This window comes from Rhipicephalus microplus, chromosome 7 (assembly GCF_043290135.1).
Source record: "Rhipicephalus microplus isolate Deutch F79 chromosome 7, USDA_Rmic, whole genome shotgun sequence".
In the NCBI taxonomy this organism is placed as follows: Eukaryota; Metazoa; Arthropoda; class Arachnida; order Ixodida; family Ixodidae; genus Rhipicephalus; species Rhipicephalus microplus.
The window spans coordinates 29,136,707-29,155,284 of record NC_134706.1 but is presented as its reverse complement, the minus strand read 5'-3'; the positions used below and the strand labels follow the sequence as shown (position 1 = coordinate 29,155,284).

The 18,578-nt window shown below is 45.8% G+C and overlaps 1 protein-coding gene across 1 annotated transcript in view; it reads left to right on the top strand.

The window, feature by feature from the left end:
• The window catches only part of LOC119180141 (Phosphoinositide-dependent kinase 1), a 51,688-nt gene that overhangs the window by 27,189 nt on the left and 5,921 nt on the right, over nt 1-18,578 (top strand). Inside the window, exons 10-12 of the mRNA XM_075868902.1 lie at nt 4,389-4,565; nt 12,396-12,704; nt 13,930-14,082. Of these exons, the coding sequence (XP_075725017.1) occupies nt 4,389-4,565; nt 12,396-12,704; nt 13,930-14,082 (639 nt within the window). The remainder of the gene's footprint in view (nt 1-4,388; nt 4,566-12,395; nt 12,705-13,929; nt 14,083-18,578) is intronic.

The window sequence follows — 18,578 nt, the reverse complement described above, 5'->3', positions numbered from 1 at the left end:
ACGTGGTTTGAGCGGTTTGAAACGCGCGGCACCCTAAGCCGCATCGCCATTGGCTACCGAGTCATTGTCAGCTGTGTTGGTGGCGGCCATCAGCATTTGGTCCGTCTGCTTTTCTGCCCATCTACGCATATTTCCGCGATGACAAGCCCGAAAAAGTGCAACGTGAGACCGGAGAAGTTTCGAACGAAGCACAAGTTCAAGGGAAAGCGGCGTAAAGCGCTCCGAACGACGGCGACGAACGAGAACGCGCCTACGTGTGCTAGGCCTGACAACGGCATCGACGAGTGCGCGAGCGACAGTGGCTGCGATGAAGAGATTGACGCTGCGCTTTCTTTCGTCAGTGCTTCGGAAAAGAAGCTCGACTTTCTTCGAAAAAGACGAAAGGCAGCGCGATGAGGTTTGTGCAACGACAGTTTAGTGCGATACCCTCTTGCTGACGGCACTTGTGGCAGGTGTGGCATGCCCTGCTTGCGGTATTCAAAAACTTGCCTTCCGGGAGCCGGCAGAAAAGCGCAAGGGACTTTCGTCGCTCCTCGAACTTCATTGTGAAAACAGCGAATGCTCAGCGACTGTTCTTTCGTGCTTCTATACGTCACTGCGTGTTACAGCGGACGGCAGCAGCCGAGTGAGCCAACGGTACGACAGTGGGAGCTCCCGAGATAGTTTCGCTGTAAATGTGAAGGCGTTGGTGGCTGCGCGCGCTGTCGGCATTGGGCATGAGCAATTGTCGAGATTTCGCTCCATTATTGGACTCCCAAAGCCAATGCACCATCGAAGATTTTTTTCGATAGCAAAGAAGGTGCACACCGCTGCCATGGCAGCTGTAAGTGAAAACTTGCGCCGATCCAGAGAGTTGACAAAAGAAGTAGCAGGCCAAACTGATGTGGCTGTTATGTTCGACGGCACTTGGCAGAAGAGGGGCCACAAAAGCCACAACGGGATTGGCGCAGTTATCTCCTTAGATACTGGCCTCTGCTTAGACTTCGAGGTCATATCAAATTACTGCCTGACATGCAGTAGGCACAAGGATATGGGCCCAGACGAGGAAGTGTGACAGGCATTCCATGGCCCAGTCTGAAAAAAATGCAGACTGTTCCTCCCATGCCATGGAAACAGAGGCTGCAATGCGCATTTGGCAGAGAACATTGACTTATGACGCCCCACTGCATTTCATGACATTCTTGAGTGACGGTGACAGCAAAGCATATAGTGCAGTTGCAGAGTCAAAAGTCTATGGTGCTGTCAATATAGAAAAAGAAGACTGCACTAATCATGTGGCCAAGAGACTTAGCACCGCGCTACGGAAGCTGCATGTGCCATTACCATGAGGGCAGAAAATGAAAGAGCCAGCCATTCAGAAGCTCCAAACATACTATCAGATTGCCATAACAAGCAACAGGGGGAGTGTACGGGATATGTACACTGCAGTATGGGCTTCGTACTTCCACTCATGCTCTACTGACAATGCTGGCAGCCACAAGTTTTGCCCTGCAGGAACAGAGTCGTGATGCAAACATCAACGCGCTGAAGCACTTGGTGAACCTGCACCACGCCACACACCTCTCCTGACAAAAGCACAGGGATTGGCTGTTTTGCCCATTTATAAGCGGCTAACGGATGAGAAGCTCCTTGCTCGATGCATCAAAGGGAAAACCCAGAACGCATCGGAATCCCTGAACAGCAAAATTTGGCTACTTTGCCCCAAGACTAAGTTTGTCTCCCGAACGGTTGTCGAGACTGCCGCAGCTATGGCAATCCTGTGGTTCAACAAGGGTCATGCTACTTTCGAGCACATCCTGGAAGAGCTCAACATACTGCCATCTAGAGATCTAGTTACTTTCAGTGATTCCCGCGATGCGAGGCGCATCAAGAGAATGTCCGAGCGTCTGACAGCAGAAGCAAGGGCCCACCGTCGTCGTGGAGTGAAAAGGGCACGGCTAGAAGAGAGTGCTCGCAAGGACCGTGAGGGCACAATCTATGCTGCAGGACAGTTCTAGTAACTTGCAGTGCTTTACAAAGTTCTGTTGAACATTATGGCCAAAGATTATGCATTTCTAACAAATCTGTGATAAAAAAAAAAGGTTTCAAACTTTCAAATGCGTTTTTCTTCTTTTGCAGTTTTGTGTGATTTGTGCTTCTTATACACGCTAGTTCGTATACTTAGAATTGTCATACCTCTATGAAATTTTGCACATAGCATGATAAAGGCCCATAGAGTGCAAGTATCTATTCAGATTGTCAGTGCTGCTTGATTGTTTTTCAAAAATTACATAACATTGAAAGCCCTTGGCAACTAGAGCCATAGTAAATTTTTCTATTTTATTATTGTATTTCACCTTTTTACACACAAAATTTATATAGTTTTTTGCACTCCACAGTTCCAAAGGATCATAGTAAGCTATATCTGCATGCTTTATCTCAAATTTTTATAGGTCAGAATTGTTGCATAACAATGGCCATAATTTTGCAGTATCTGACCTGCAGAAAGAAAACCAAGCATTCTACATTAAAATAAATGACATATTTGAAAAGAGGAGAAAAAACTCTATTAGCATGCCAATTTGTGTTAAATTCAGACTCTTATTAAAAAAAATCATTTTTCGAGTAGCATCTCCCCTTAAGGAGACTCCTTCCTCTACATGGCATTTATGAAACAGCTACAAGTAACATGGTAGCTTTGTGGCAGGATACCTGCGTGCCACACAAACGGCCCAGGTTCGATCTTCACTGGGTCCGAAAGTTTTATTGTTTATTTTATTTGGTTCTTTCTTGATTTTTCGCTCATGGACGATTTTTCGCTCGCACCCAACGGTGCCGACGGCGGAATCTCTGCGACACGAGCTCTCTATCGCTATCGCGTTAAAATGATAAGTGCCACTTAAATGAGCTCGGCCAGTTAAAGTTCGTGTTTAGCTTACTACCCGACCATTCGCCGTATCAGTGTTCCTTACTGTGAGGCTCAACTGTATCTGAATACTAGGTACCAACAATGCCTTGTTTGTTTGTTTTTGCATACTTATTCATTACCCATGTCGAAGATGGGTAGTGTTTTTAGAAATGCTATCTGTGAGAACACCTAGCACATTGAAGTGCAAGTGATACATATTAAATGTATAGCTTATATATACACTCAAACCTCTTTATAAGGAAGTTGCATCTTATGTACATAAAATATATTCGTTATATCCGAAAATTCCTTATAAAGGCATATTCGTAACACTGGGTCTATTGCTAGACTAGTCTTCATCTACTTCGTTATAGCCGATATTTAGTTTTTTGCATGTTTGTTATATTGAGGTTAAAGTGTATATATGCTGACGTATGATCATCGCGTGCTTTTTTAATTTAGACGCCTTATAAAATCTGAAAGTTGACGGTCAGCGTCATCATGAGTGATGCAACAAAATCGTAGTGTGACGACATAACATGTCACATGTTGTCCTCTCATCATATTGTCACTTGGTCAGAAGCGGCCTAATCATAGAGACAGTACAAAAGCAAATGAAGTGTAGAAAGCTTGCTATGTCACCGATCCTGGAGGATGCGCAGTACTGTGTTGTCTCAAAGAAGTGGCATCACCAGTAAGAATCACTGACATTGATTAACAATTCATGGATAATCAATGCATTGACAATCAGTAACACTGAGAATTGATGACACCAGCAACCACTGGCATTAACTGACGATTTCTGGACAATCATTCAGTGACAATCGGTGTATTGATAATCAGTGATATGGACAGCCAGTGATACTGAATAGCAGGCTGTTGACAATCATAAATTGATATTCAGTAAGATACCCAATCAGTGATAATCTGACATTGTAATTATGAACAATTGGTCATTTGCGGTATTTATCATTATCGGTCAGTGACAATCACAGGCACCAGTTTATGGGTGAACAATAATTGACAATTGGTAATGCCACGGATGAATGACATCATTACTCATTGATTGTCACTACATTAACAGTTGGTTACGTTGCAATAAGTGGCATTGACGATTTATAAAACTTACTATAGTCGAACTCCTTTAGAAGAGACACTGGTATAAGATACAAGTGGGTGTAAGAGACGCCAGTGTGTCTACAGTAAAATACGGGTTGATAAGAAAATGCATACGTGGTACCGGTTGTAAGAGAAATCTGATATAAAAGACAAGATTTGCTGCCTTGGAGCATGCCTCTTATAAAGGGGTTTAACTGTAATCAGTGACTATCAATGCAATGACAATCAGAAACTCTCATCAATCAGTTAGAGTTACAGTTTGTGGACGACTAATAATCAATAATGACAACATCACGAGTTACATCCGACTCCTTCTGCAGTCTTTTTTGCTCAAGTCTTAACTTGTGACGATAACTCAAAACTTGATGCGAATTTCGCGCAGGTGCTGGACCCCAACCAGCGGCTGGGCGCGGCGACCAGGGGCGGCTACCCGGTGCTCAAGCAGCACGAGTTCTTCGCCGAGGTTCGGTGGGAGAAGCTGCCCGAGACGGACCCGCCCAAGATGCTCCCGTTCCTCCCGGGCACATCGAGCAACGAAGAGCTGCGCTCGCACTACTGTGTAAGCTCGCTAACCCGCGATGCTTCGACAATGTGGCTGTGTTCCGTTTCATACGTAGGGTTGGGCGGTTTGTGGGGTTTTAACGACTTGAGGTGACTCGGGCCACCAGAGATGCCACAATGAGAAGTAACAAGCAATTTCAATGAAGTGGGGTTATTGCATGTAAACCGAGATGGAGCCGCGCACGGTTCTCTATCACGTAACCTCTATCATAATGTCCATGCAGCGACTGGGATCGAACGCGAGTTTTTTTTTGTGGAGTCAGCAGCCACGCACTCACAACCAGTCGCTGCGAAGTATAGAGTGTGGGAACTAACGCGACAAAAGAAAAATGGTGGCTATGACATCATCATAACTTCTTTTATTGACTACAGCGTGGTGACAGAAGGGAAGTAGTGGGTTCCCACAGGGTCCCCTTCAAGGATGTCAATGGCGCGATGAAGTCAAGGGCTCATGCAAACTCTAAAATAATTCAAAATATCTTGCAAGCTATATTCACTGTTCATATATTGCAGATATACGAATGTTCACGGGAATCGACCGTGCAGGCTATCTCGGTTGCGGAATGTTTAGTCAGTAGCCCTTTAAAGCCCAGATATTAATATTATTGTTATTAAGGGTATTTCTAAGATACTATTGCCATACAATACCCTTGTATCAACTGAAGCGTCATCATGGCTGGATGTAGGCGCGTAAGCCTGTACTACCTTCATTTTGTATCTTTTATTCAGTTTAATTACAATGCCTACCACCCTTTCATTAATGCTATAGTAATCCTCTATGTTGCCAGCTATGTTTCTGTGAATTGGGAACCCTACTCCCAGTTCTCTTCTGTCTGCCAAGCCCCGATAGCAAATGACGTGCCCATTCTGTAGCACAGTATAGGCCTCATCTGTTCTCCTAACCTCACTCAGCCCTATGAAGACGTGGAATCGGCAATGAGTAAGGTGAAACACAGTATACTATAGTAATGGGCGACTTTAATGCAAAGGTAGGGAAGAAGCAGGCTGGAGACCAGGCAGTAGGAGATTATGGCATCGGCACTAGAAACGCCAGAGGAGAGCTACTAGTAGAATTCGCAGAACGCAATAATCTGCGTATTTTGAATACCTTCTACCGAAAACGAGAAAATCGCAAGTGGACATGGAGGAGCCCTAATGGCGTAAATAAGACCGAAATAGACTTTATAATGACTGCACACCCAGGAGTCGTGCAGGATGTGGAAGTGGTTGGCAAGGTAAGATGCAGTGACCATAGAATGGTACGGGCTCGAATCCGCCTAGACTTGAAGAAGGAGCGACAGAAACTGATACGCAAGAAGCCAATCAATGAGCTAGCACTGAGAGGGAAAGTACAGGAATTCAGAGTGTCACTGCAGAACAGGTACTCTGCTCTTAGCGAGGAAACCAACCTTAGCGTAGATACAATGAATGATAATCTGACGAGTATCATCACGGAGTGTGCAGTGGAAGTTGGAGGCAGGGTAGCTAGACAGGACACCGGCAAGCTTTCCCAGGAAACGAAGAACCTAATTAAGAAGCGTCAAATCATGAAAGTGTCAAGTACAACAGACAAAATAGAACTGGCCGAGCTTTCGAAGTTGATTAATAGACGTAAAGTATGCGATGTAAGAAGGTATAACATGGAGAGAGTTGAGCACGCTCTGAAAAACGGAGGAAGCGTCAAAACAGTGAAGAGGAAACTTGGGATAGGCAAAAGGCGGATGTATGCACTAAGGGACAAAGAAGGCAAAATAACTACCAATATGGATAAAATAGTTAAAATAGCGGAGGAGTTTTACAGAGATCTATACAGTAGCCGAGACAACTACGACCTTAATACTATAAGAACTAGCAGTAACCCAGACGACACACCACCGGTGATGATAGAAGAAGTCGGAAAAGCTTTGGAGAGCATGCACAGAGGCAAAGCTGCTGGTGAGGATCGGGTAACTGAAAGCTGGAGGACAGCTCTCAGTTACCCGTAGTAGCTGGTGAGGGTCGGGATCTGCTGAAAGATGGAGGACAGATTGTGTTAGAAAAACTAGCCACTCTATTTACGAGGTGTCTCCTGACGGGAAAAGTACCAGAGTCTTGGAAGAACGCTAACTCATCTTAATACATAAGAAAGGAGATGACAAGGACTTGAAGAATTACAGGCCGATCAGCTTGCTCTCTGTAGTATACAAGCTATTTACAAAGGTAATTGCTAGCAGAGTGAAGAAAACATTAGAATTCAATCAACCAAAGGAACAAGCAGGATTTAGAACAGGCTACTCAACAATTGACCACATTCATACTATCAATCAGGTAATAGAGAAATGCTCAGAGTATAATCAACCACTATACATAGCCTTCATAAATTACGAGAAGGCGTTTGATTCAGTAGAAATATCAGCCGTCATGCAGACACTGCGGAATCGGGGCGTAGATGAAATATATATAAACATTCTGGAAGAAATCTACAGGGGATCAACTGCTACCATAGTGCTTCATAAAGAAAGCAACAGAATACCAATAAAGAAGGGTGTAAGGCAGGGGGACACAATCTCCCCAATGCTATTCACTGCGTGCTTACAGGACGTTTTCAGAAGCCTAGAATGGGAACAGTTAGGGATAAGAGTTAATGGAGAGTACCTCAGTAACCTGCGCTTCGCCGATGACATTGCATTGCTGAGTAACTCAGGGGACGAATTGCAACTCATGATTACGGAGTTAGACAAGGAGAGCAGAAAGGTGGGTCTTAAAATTAATCTGCAGAAAACGAAAGTAATGTACAACAACCTCGGAAAGGAGCAGCGCTTTGCGATAGGTAATAGTGCACTTGAAGTTGTAAAAGACTATGTCTACTTAGGGCAGGTAATAACCGCAGAGCCTAACCACGAGATTGAAGTAACTAGAAGAATAAGAATGGGGTGGAGCACTTTCGGCAGGCACTCTCAAATTATGACAAGTAGATTGCCACTGTCCCTCAAGAGGAAGGTATATAACAGCTGTATCTTGCCGGTACTTAGCTACGGAGCAGAAACCTGGAGACTCACAAAGAGGGTTCAACTTAAATTGAGGACGACGCAGCGAGCAATGGAAAGAAAAATGGTAGGTGTAACCTTAAGAGACAAGAAGAGAGCAGAGTGGATTAGGGGACAAACGGGAGTTAAGGATATCATAGCTGCAATAATGAAGAGGAAATGGACATGGGCCGGGCATGTAGCACGTAGACAGGATAACCGCTGGTCATTAAGGGTCACCAACTGGATTCCCAGAGAAGGGAAGCGGGGTAGGGGGAGACAGAAGGTTAGGTGGGCAGATGAGGTTAAGAAGTTTGCGGGTATAAATTGGCAACAGCAAGCACAGGACCGGGTTAACTGGCGGAACATGGGAGAGGCCTTTGTCCTGCAGTGGACGTAGACAGGCTGATGATGATGATGATTATGACCCTTGTATCAGCTGCCCAGCCCTGTGAATCGTGGGGTGTGTCAAGCTACGTAATGTTCAATATATCAAGTGTTCCAGCAACACAGTTAAACCTGGACATAACGAAATCGATAAATTCCCGAAAAAATACTTTATAAAGAGGATTTCCTGATATGCAGGCTTGGTACGAAAATAGGCAAAATAAAAGCGCAAATTAAACAAAAGGTGGACTGAAGGCAGAGCCAATCCAGAACACTTATTTTACAGTAAAAAACTGCATTATTATCGCGAGAGCAATTATAAAGACACTCTCTGCGGGTTTTCGCCGTCGCCGCCATGTTCCGTAACAAGTGCAAATTGATAACATGTCCCCGCGCATCCCAACTTTCACGAGCGGGTAAAAGCGTGCAAGCGCTGCTGAAGCAGAGGTAAAATGAGTCGGTCCATCCCTATCGCTTGGAAATTGCATAACATCTCTCATGTGTTATAACTGCCTCGAATGTTCATACAGAAAGTAAACCACCCGTCTTAAAAGAGTGTCAAACAACGCAGGGAGGGAGGGGGGGGGGGGATTGCTTGAGTAGAATTACTGAACGATTTCAAGTACGGTCTCGATCGCTGGCGCGCTTGCTGTCTCGGCGAGTATCAGTGCCGTTTCTACGCCAAGGGACTGTGTGAAAAGAGCACTTCTCCCTGGAGCTGCCGTACTTGCTCGCACCAGCGTTTTGTACGAGTTCCGCGATATCGGATCCAAAAGAGTAAAGAGTTGGCTGCCAGCTTTACTTGTAACATCACAATTTTTCGCTGTCGCATTCATTGCATTGCATTCAACACACCGTCGTGTTGTTGCCAGAACTAATCGGCAAATTGGGAAAACTACCAGCCCGCGAACTCACGAGGTGGCGCGAAGCGAAAGCGCCTGACGAGTCGACCACTGAAGATCCGTCATCACCGTGGTCTCGGAGAGTTTCCATCAGCGCCTATTCTGACGTCCCCTCGTTGGTGAGGACACGGTTGTCCGAAATTAAAGAAAGTCAGAGTTTTGCCGCAGGGGCGGAGCAATGAATGCGATAACAACAATTCTTGGAATGTAACGCTGAGAATGGCAAGCAGATCGAAACGTGCAGTGCGTTGCTCATGCACAAACGGCGCAAAAAAACAACATACACAGGACGAGATGGAACTAACAACGTTTACCGCTCGACACTTAACACGCTGTTTAAACGAAAACGGGGCACGAAATGTAATCACAGGTACAGATATGAGTGTGAACCAACAATGTGCCCCAGTTGTTACTTTGCTGTGTTTGAAAAGCGCACTCTTTTCGCAAACGGCGCCTGCCCAGCGAGCAAAGTGATCTTCGTGCGCCCGGCAACTAAACTCAATCGCTCCCCGGTCAAAGTCGAAGGGATGTAATTCTACCTGCCGAAGGATAAGCGCGCCCGCACAAGCATCTAACCCCTACCTCCATTCGCGGGGCAAAGTACATGTGGGAGATAAGCGCACGTCGGCGCATCGTGACAAAGGCTTTTTTTTTTTCTTTCTTGAGTTTTCATACATATAGATATGTGAATGACAGCGGAGGAGGCAAAAAACCAGCCGAGACACTCCATATACATCATTGCTATCGCAATGAAAAAAAAAAGCAAAGCTGAACGTCATCGGGGGCCACACCATGCGCACACAGTGAAACTAAGCACGCGCGCACGGCGTCAAAACGAAGGCTGAACAACACGGACACAGATACCGTGGAAAACTAATTGGTAAAGTGCCCTCCATATGCAGCGCCGTCCCATATATGTGACGCTAACTAAAGGTGCGGCACTGCCATCGCGCGCAAGTAGTTCTTTTTTTTTATTGGTTTTGAGTGGGGGGGGGGCACACCCGCGCATGCGAGCGCGGCAGCAAGAACGTCGGGAAAACCTGTTCGTGAGGTGCAGGCTCGCCGGATGGGGCCCACGTGCCCACTGCCGCCGCTTCCCGCTTTGTCAGCGGCGGGGCAGCCGCGGAAGATGCATGCTCGTACCGAAATGCGGAACGAAATTCCTCGATTGTCCGTGGGGAAAATTCGTTATATCAAGGTTGTTTCCACCTGTTACTTTCTTACATAGAGGTCGCAAACACATGTGGTTATATGGACCGACGGTGGGGAATGAAAAAACTTCATTATATCGAGGAATTCGATATATGGAGGTTCGTTATAAGCAGGTTTAACTGTACCTTGTTTAATGTAGTGGTGTATTTTCTCATGTATTGTTGAGGGGCATTAAAGGGAAACATTAAGTTAGTTTTGACTGATAATTTATTCTCTGAAAACTCTAGTCCCACTAATTACAACACCATAAGTCTAGTTGTAGGCGAAAAATTCGTTGTCAAAAGTTTCACGTAAATTTCCTGCACAAATATCGGATTTTGACGTCACGGGTTTCAGGATTTTTTTTATTTCAGCTGAATTTGCTCGACAAAATTTTCTGAAACTATGTACGTCAAGTCTCCATCTTTTTCAGAAGACAGTATGTTCTATTTTTAGCAATTAAGAACCAAGTTAGGCCCTAGTAAACCCCGTCAAGATCTATGATGTCACAGCTTATGGTGCCGAAATTTCAAGGTGGCGTTGTCACCCACATTTGCTTTTCGTGTATTTTCTCGCTTACCAAGGGTCTTCTCACAATAAGTGGGGGGGGGGGGTTGTATCGTGAGGGAGCAATAGAGTAAGTACGAGAAAGTTCTCCTTAAAATCTTTTCGAAACATTGATGTGTTTGGAAGTAGTTTAATTTCAACAGTTTGATGTGGTCGGTTTCGACTCTGTCAGACTCAATATAGTCATAGCTCCGCCGGCTTTTTACAGCGAAAGCTGTTACGAGATCACATCAAGGGTTGTTTTTGATGCTGTAGTTGTTGGCCACCGCCGGTATCCGTAACCGCCGTGGCTCGAAATACGAAAAAAACCTAAATAAATGAAAAAAATTCGGGGGACAGAATGGAATTCGAACCCAGGCCCTGTGCGGGACAGCGCAGTAGTCTACTCAGAGCTACGCGAGTGCCTGAAACTCCGTTGCAAACTGACCTTAGGCTGGCTTCATGTCAGAGCAGTCACGTTATTATCTGTAATAAAGCATTCTAGAACTGCAAAGCGACAACCAGGCGTCTCACAATACTAATTGCATAACAAGCGTGTGTCGTCCAATGCTCCAACTCGTTACAAAAGCCTCGGGCATAAGTTTTCATTGTAGTCAGCCACAGCGTCAACGTCATGCACGTATGTAAATCCTTGCAACTGTGTAGCAGGTACCACAGTTCTCTGAAGAATGAAGAACACTGGCACAGTGGACATTTCTCTACTACACCAAAATTATGATGATTTATGGCATAGTGGTGGTGGTGGTGGAAAACATTTATTTATAAAAATAGAGGTGCAAGACACCATCAGAGGTTTCTACAGACTAGGTGAAGTCTCTATTCTGGGCCTCCACTGGTTGAAGCCTCCGTCCTGGCTCTCTGGACCAAGGCCCGCTCGGCCTGAAGGTCTGAGCAGCCAAGCAGGGCCGCCTCTCAGTCCTCTCGCCTAGGGTTTGGATTAGGAGTAATGGGTACATTATCTTGGCAGGCCCACACCATGTGGCAGGCCCACACCATGTGGTAGGTGTCTGCCACCTCCCCACAATGCTGGCACTCACCTGTGACCGTAGGGTCGAAATTCTTTACTATGGCAAGACATAGCAGTGTATTAGTCTGGATGCAAAACGAAATACACTCCTCTGCTTTCTTAAATCCCCTTGCAGGGGGTTGAAAAAAGCAGGTAGTAGCAAGGTAGGTAGCGGCAAGGTAGCGGCAATGACTTTCCGGATAATAATAATTTCCTTATATCGGCGGAGAGGGTCGGTCTCCATCGGCATTTACGAAGGCAGGCCAGAAGTGAGCGCTCGGGCAGCCTAATCTCCCTGCAATTCATGATGGCCTGCTATCCGTATAATGCATTTCGGATGAGAGTTCGTGTCTCTTTTGCAGTTGTGCGGTATTGTCTCGGCTAACGGTGGTATGTACCAGGCTATACAATCACGACTTGCTCGGTGCGAATCCCTGATAATATACCGGGAATTACTGTGAAAGGCCGCAAAGGCAATGGCGATCTCCTCGGCCTGTGTTACAGAATACGCCCTGAAGGTTAACCCATCCACCTGTGTGTTTTCGTGAATGGCAGCCACTGTGTTCCACTCTTGGAGTTGGGGCCAGCAACGTCCACATAGTGCACACCTGGCTTACCCTGCAAGTGTGCTTGTAGCAGTTATCCAAACAGTGTTTAAAGAAATGCTCTTAAAGGCCACTCTTCCATCTTTACCTGCGACTGTGCTGCGCAGGCCTGTCGGTGTTCTTGGAAAGGCTCTCAGCTTTCTTTTTTAATCGCGTTTTGCTCAGGTCCCGGACGGCTTGGAGCCCGGTCTGGACGACAAGCAGATGACGCGTCTTTTGGGGCTCGCGTTCGATGACGACGCACCCGCGTCTCCGCCGGTTTCGGCCACTCCCCAGCCACCCCAGCAGCAGCTGCAGCCACAGCAACAACAACAACGACCGCAGCAGCGCATTTCCCGGACACAGCTGCACATTCTAGACTTTGGCCCCGAGGAGCACCACCGGCGGCTCCAGAAGCAAGCCGAGTCCAACCCGTACCACAAGTTTGTCCAGGGCAACCTCATCCTCAAGCAAGGTCTCGTCGACAAGCGCAAGGCAAGAACGCCCCTTCTCGGCGCACTTTATACGTTTAAAAAGTCTTTCATGCACTTGGTACTTGTGGTTCGTCAATACTTCTGGTATTTTACTGCTGCGCTTGTTAACCCCTTTTTGACATGACCCACAAAGAACTGTGTGTAAATGCGTCAAATTGACGCACCTTTATTTCAGGGCGTTTGATAAAATGTCGCCACGAAAATGACATACATTAATTATGTGTTGCAGTAATTACTTCAAATTTAATTGTAATATAATTACTATTCTGAGCTCATGTATGCTCTTTATTCACTTCAATATAATGTAATCTCTGGCTTTTCTGCAAATCTGTTTTTAGTTATGTGCATTTCTGAGCCAAGAAAAATGATACTTTAGACATGAAGGGGGCTCACGCCAAGCGGTATGTCAAACAACTTGTCAAACATCTAGTGCCATTAGCAAAGTGATCAGACGCAACTGAACACTGCAAGATCAAGTTAAATGAAGACAATTTTACTATGCACGAGGCTCATTTCATCCAAAGCTTTATGTGTATCTAGCTCTTAGTTAGCCCCTGGTGGAGTGGTGTGCACAATTGTGCAAATAGTGCCTAAGCTGGTCAAAAGTAGTAGCGCGGCAGCTTTTCAGTAACGACTATGGAAAGTGCAGTTAAAGTGACACCGAAGAGCAAAACGATTTTTCGCTTAATAGTAAAGCACTATTTCACAATTCCGAAAATGCCACTCTTACCGCGAGGCAACGCTGGAAAATATGCGAAAAGATAATGGGGGTAGAGACACCATTTTGAGATTCCCGCACCAAATGTCGCGACGTCATATTTTGAAGGGGTCTACTCCGTCCTATGTAGCTTTAGTTGATAAAATGAAGTACATTGCTATCCATGGATGCCTTAAGCCTAGCATTCGATGTTTCGGAAAATTTTATTGAGCCAGTGTCGCGAAAACACTAGAAACACATTTTAAAATTTTTGACGTTGCACGTGGATATTGCGGTGCAATATTTTGAAAATGAAAGTTCGTCCTTCATTTTCTTCGCTAATAATGAACTTATGACAGTGAAACTCGTAGCATTAGAGTTCTCAGAGTTCGTTTTGCCAATCTAAATCAAGTCATTGTTTCTCTTTAGTGTCCCTTTAAGGGTCCCCTGTTGAGTTTTGTGCGTTACTGGACGCTGTTGGGGCCGTGTGACACGTCGTAATCTAGATCCATAAACGTCCGACGAGCAGGGCCTGTTTGCACGCCGACGGATGCTGCTGCTGACGACGGGGCCCCATCTCTACTATGTGGACCCCCAAGCAATGGTGTTGAAAGGAGAGATACCCTGGTCCGCCGAGCTGAGGCCTGAGCCCAAGAACTTCAAGACTTTCTTCGTACACACGGTGAGCGTGCGTGCTTTTTACTTGGCCTTTTCCTTTTAGTTTACTTGAGGGAAACCTGAACTCATTTCTCCAGTTTTCCCAGAAACTCACAAATATAATAACATTGTTTTTTGAGATCATGGGAAGTTTTCAGTTTTTAGATATACTTTTTAAAGTTACCGTGTTACTCGAGTGCATGCTTTAGCACTGGTTTAACTTTCCATAAGTAAGCGTTTATGTACGAACGTTAACATATAGTCTTATGTTTGTGGACACTGCTAAATGATAATAATAAGTGCATTTGAACTATACCGTATTTACTCGCGTAATGAACCCACCTTTTTTTCAGAAATGCTGATGCCAATTTAGGGGGAGGGTTCATTATGCGGGAGAAAAAAAGCCACGGGAGTCGTAACAGCGAAAATTTTGGGTGACGTCTTTGTTGTTTTTGACGTGTGAAATGCCCGACAAACTTTTTTTGTAGCCCGAAGCTCTTTTTGTTTCGTCCCGTAATGAAAGTGCATGGATCGACGCCGACGTGGCGTCCAGCCGCTCGGTTCCAATGCTCGAGCACATGCTGTTGGTAACCAGCCGTGTAGCTAGCATACCGGCTGATCGTGCCTTGCGAAAACGCAGCGTCCTATGGCAGCGCACGAACGTTGTATTAGATGTTGCGGGTGCACAACGCGGCGTCGGCGCGGTGAGTGCGGTTGCGCTTTGCATGGGTCCGAGATGGCGAGCGCGCGGCGTGTTTCATGATGCAGCGCGAGCTCCATTTTCCATCAACAGGCAGGCTTAAAAAAGTCCATGATTCTGCCTTGCCTCATACTACGCTTGGAAGCCATTTGGTTCACCCATATTTGCACCAAAGTCACATCGTCACCGTAAATGCTCGACAAAAGCGTCATCGCGGTGGCGATCTTCGTCGCCGACGGCTGCGGGCGATCATCGTCGTCATCATCCGATGTGCTCTCCGGCTGCAGCACATTTTGGTGAAGAATTTCTTTGTCTGTGGGCTCCGCGCAAGAAATAATATCATCGTCCGCACGAGCGAAGTCCTTAAATGTCATCGTGGCAGGCACATCCACTCCACCACTGCGCAGGTCGCCTATTAGGTCCTCCCCGCCATCGGTGCCGCCCGGATCGCCTACGCCCAGGTCATCCGCCTTGGGCTCTTCGACAGCAACGAACCCGGCATGCCTAAAGCAATGTGCAATGGTGTCTGCTTTCACCGCCTTCCAAGCTTCGGCCAACATATGGATGGTGGCCAGAATGTCGACCTTGTAGGCCTTCCCATTGTCAAGGCACAAGACGGTGCGGCAGAGCAGGCGGGCATGGTAGTGTGCCTTGATGTTTCGGATGACGTCTTGATTAATTGGCTGGAGCACGCTTGTGGTGTTAGGCAACCAAAAATTTAAGCCTAATGGCCTCAAAGTTCGGCACGCTACCGGGCACGCCACAGTTGTCAACAAAAAAATATGACTTTCCTTCCTTCCCGCACAAACTTGTGGTCAAGTTTGCGTACATATTTTTCAAATAAAGACTGCGTGATGCACGCCTTGGAGTTACTGTCGTAGTCCACGGGGAGGGTCTTCACCACCTTAGAACACTTATAATTTCTCTCCTTCTCGATTACAGAAAGAGGCAGTTTTTCTGTACCGGTGGCAATGGCACCTACTATTACTGTAAGGGCTCCTTGCTAAGCTTCCCGCCGGAGCATGATTCTCCCGAAAATGCTAGTGTACGGTTCGGGAGTATCTTAAAGGACAGTCCTGTTTCATTGCAGTTGAAGATGTTTGAAGGAGCGTATTCTTTAAGCAAGGATCTCAACTTCATGACACGGTAATCAGACAGAGGAGTCTGGTCGACCACTCCGCTTTCACCACTTACTTTCTTGAACAGAATTCCATACCTCTTTTTGAAGCCGCAAAGCCATCCATCAGGGAATTTAAAATCCTCAATAGCCATTTTGAGTGCGAATGAGTCGGCTTTTTCCTTCAACAAATCTCCCTACATGGGCAGGTTTTTTGTCAACACTCCTTTCAACCACAACTGCAGAGCATCCTCAAGGGCTGGATGAACACCTTTGCTGTCGTTTTTCTGGCTCTTGTATGAATTCTGAAACGCTGTCAAAATCTTCATTCGGTTTTTGACATAGCCGGATACGTTTGCTTCGATAGGTGGCATTCTCTGGCGACATCAAGCTGTGACTGTCTAGTCTCTATTAACTTGATAATTGTAGCTTTCTTCTCTAATGTCATGGTCGTGTAGTTCCCACCCTTTTTCGCACCACCTGGCGTTCACGATGGTACCGATGGTGGAGCCATGGCGTCGAGCTCGAGCACACAGAATTCGATGCCACAGATAGCCGCCGCGAAACACGCAATATCTCGTTACGAACCGACAGAACACATGTTTAATGGTGACTGGAACAAGTCACAGAACACCTATGAGCTGGCAAGCTGCAACTGCTGCGAAAAATAAAGAATCTTTACTCCGCCTTCTCCCCCCACGGTGCGATGAAGATAGTGCTGATCACTGTGCTGGACCGAAGACTAAAAGACACAGTTTCCGAAACTTGAAATATCACGTTCGTTTTCTAATTTCAGAGGCAGGAAAGCCATTTTGAAACTAAGTCACCAAGCTTAGTCAAGCCAGCGAAAAATCCAGCATGGCGGTGTCCTTGCAGGTTCGTGGCGTGGCTCAAAACAAGCGATTCAGTCCGAAATATGCAACTTTTGGGGGTGGACTCGCCAAAAAATCAGTCGAAAAAATGCATTAGCCCTATGGGAACCCTAACGGTGCATTATTGAAGCCCGAAATATCCAACAAGTCGGAATTTTCGGAGTCCGAAAAGCGGGTCGGCGACTCTATAACGAAATCCGTGAAAGCTCTGCATTCCTAAGGAAAAACACACACCCTGATTCGCAATGCAATAAATAACAATAGCAATAATCTTTACGATAAATCGCATAAGTGTAAATCAAGTAAACGCACAAATTCATTAACATCACCCGCATTGGCTATGTTACTCGGTCACCCATTCCATTATTCAATGACATCAGGAAAAAAGTATAACGGTACGCCTTTGTTCGAGCAAAATAAGGTTGCAGTACTCGTGTGTGGTTTGCCCTCTCGCTTGGTGTCCCAGGTTATTGTACATAATCATTTCTGTTAATTTTAAACTGACCTCCCATTAATTGAAAAAAAAAAAAACTTTAATCTATTTTTATGTCTGCGCTTGTGGAGTATCTCCAGATCACAGAGTTGTAGCATTTTTGTGACTGAGTCGTTCTGCTTATATCTCAAGCATATAAAGCGAGCCACAAGCCGTTGTATGCATTCGTCTATTTTCCAGCGCTTTTTATAGCGAAAGGTGTTAAGAGATCACTTTTCGGGTCACGCGCAGTTGTGTGTTTTGGGCGTTGTGTAATGCTTGTGGAAAGTATAACACGGGAATGACAAGACTGATTTTGATGCAGTTATTTTTTCCTGAATCCCAAAACAATTCCTGAATGTCTGAGAATCTTTCTTGCTTATTGCCCTGTTTTTTTTTTTTTTTTTCTTAGAACATGACTTGTACGCGGCACCTTTTCTGACAATGTGTGTAGGCAGCCATGATTGCTTCTATAAAAAAAAAGGAGAAGTTATAAAAAAATTCTGAGATTGTCATACCCAATAGTCTTTTTTTGAGTAAAGTTCAACACCATTTTCAGCTTCCCGGCATGTTTTGTCACTTCGCTAGGCTTTCCACGAGCAGACCGTATGAATCGAACCATTTAGCATGATGTAACTTAGAACTACTTAAGGTATCACGTTGCAACTGCACGTTTCCCTATTCAAGACGCTTACGAATATGCATGCCAAATTTCATTGCTCTAGGTCGACAAACAAAAAAGTTTTTTTTTTCAACACCATCTCCCCGCTTAAACGCGCTTGTGGCTCTGTTAACCGCTGTATTTTAGCGTTCGTTTCGCATAAAAAGAACGGATCGTTTTGAGCTTCGTGAGCTGATTTGGGTAGCCTATAAAAGGTCAACGAGGTGTGGTGGAACTGTCAAACGTTTGCTGAACCTAAAGTGGCTGCAGACAAAACAGAGCCAGACAAAACTGACGAAAGTCATCAAATCTATGTACTAGCATGGCACTTTACAGCCAGCATGGAAATTATGTATACATCATTTCCATGCTGGCTATAAAGTGCCATGCATTGCAGCTCTCGCAGACACTAACGCCAGATTTTCCCCTAGCGTCTCATTAGGCAACCCTACGATTCGTAAAGCACCTGCTACAGCAGCGCAGGGGCCACCGCAGTGCGGTGATGAGCCGAGGCTACGAGTTCGATTCCCGGACCCAGCAGCCACACTTCCGTGGCTTCTCCGCATAACCCTGTCTCACCGACTCCGCGCAGGCTTCCACGGGGGAGGGAAACCAGGATAGCAAATCAAAATCGAGGCTCATCCATTTGCCTTGTCTGATTGACCTGTGCGCGATGAGGACCGAGTGGAAGCTACTGAA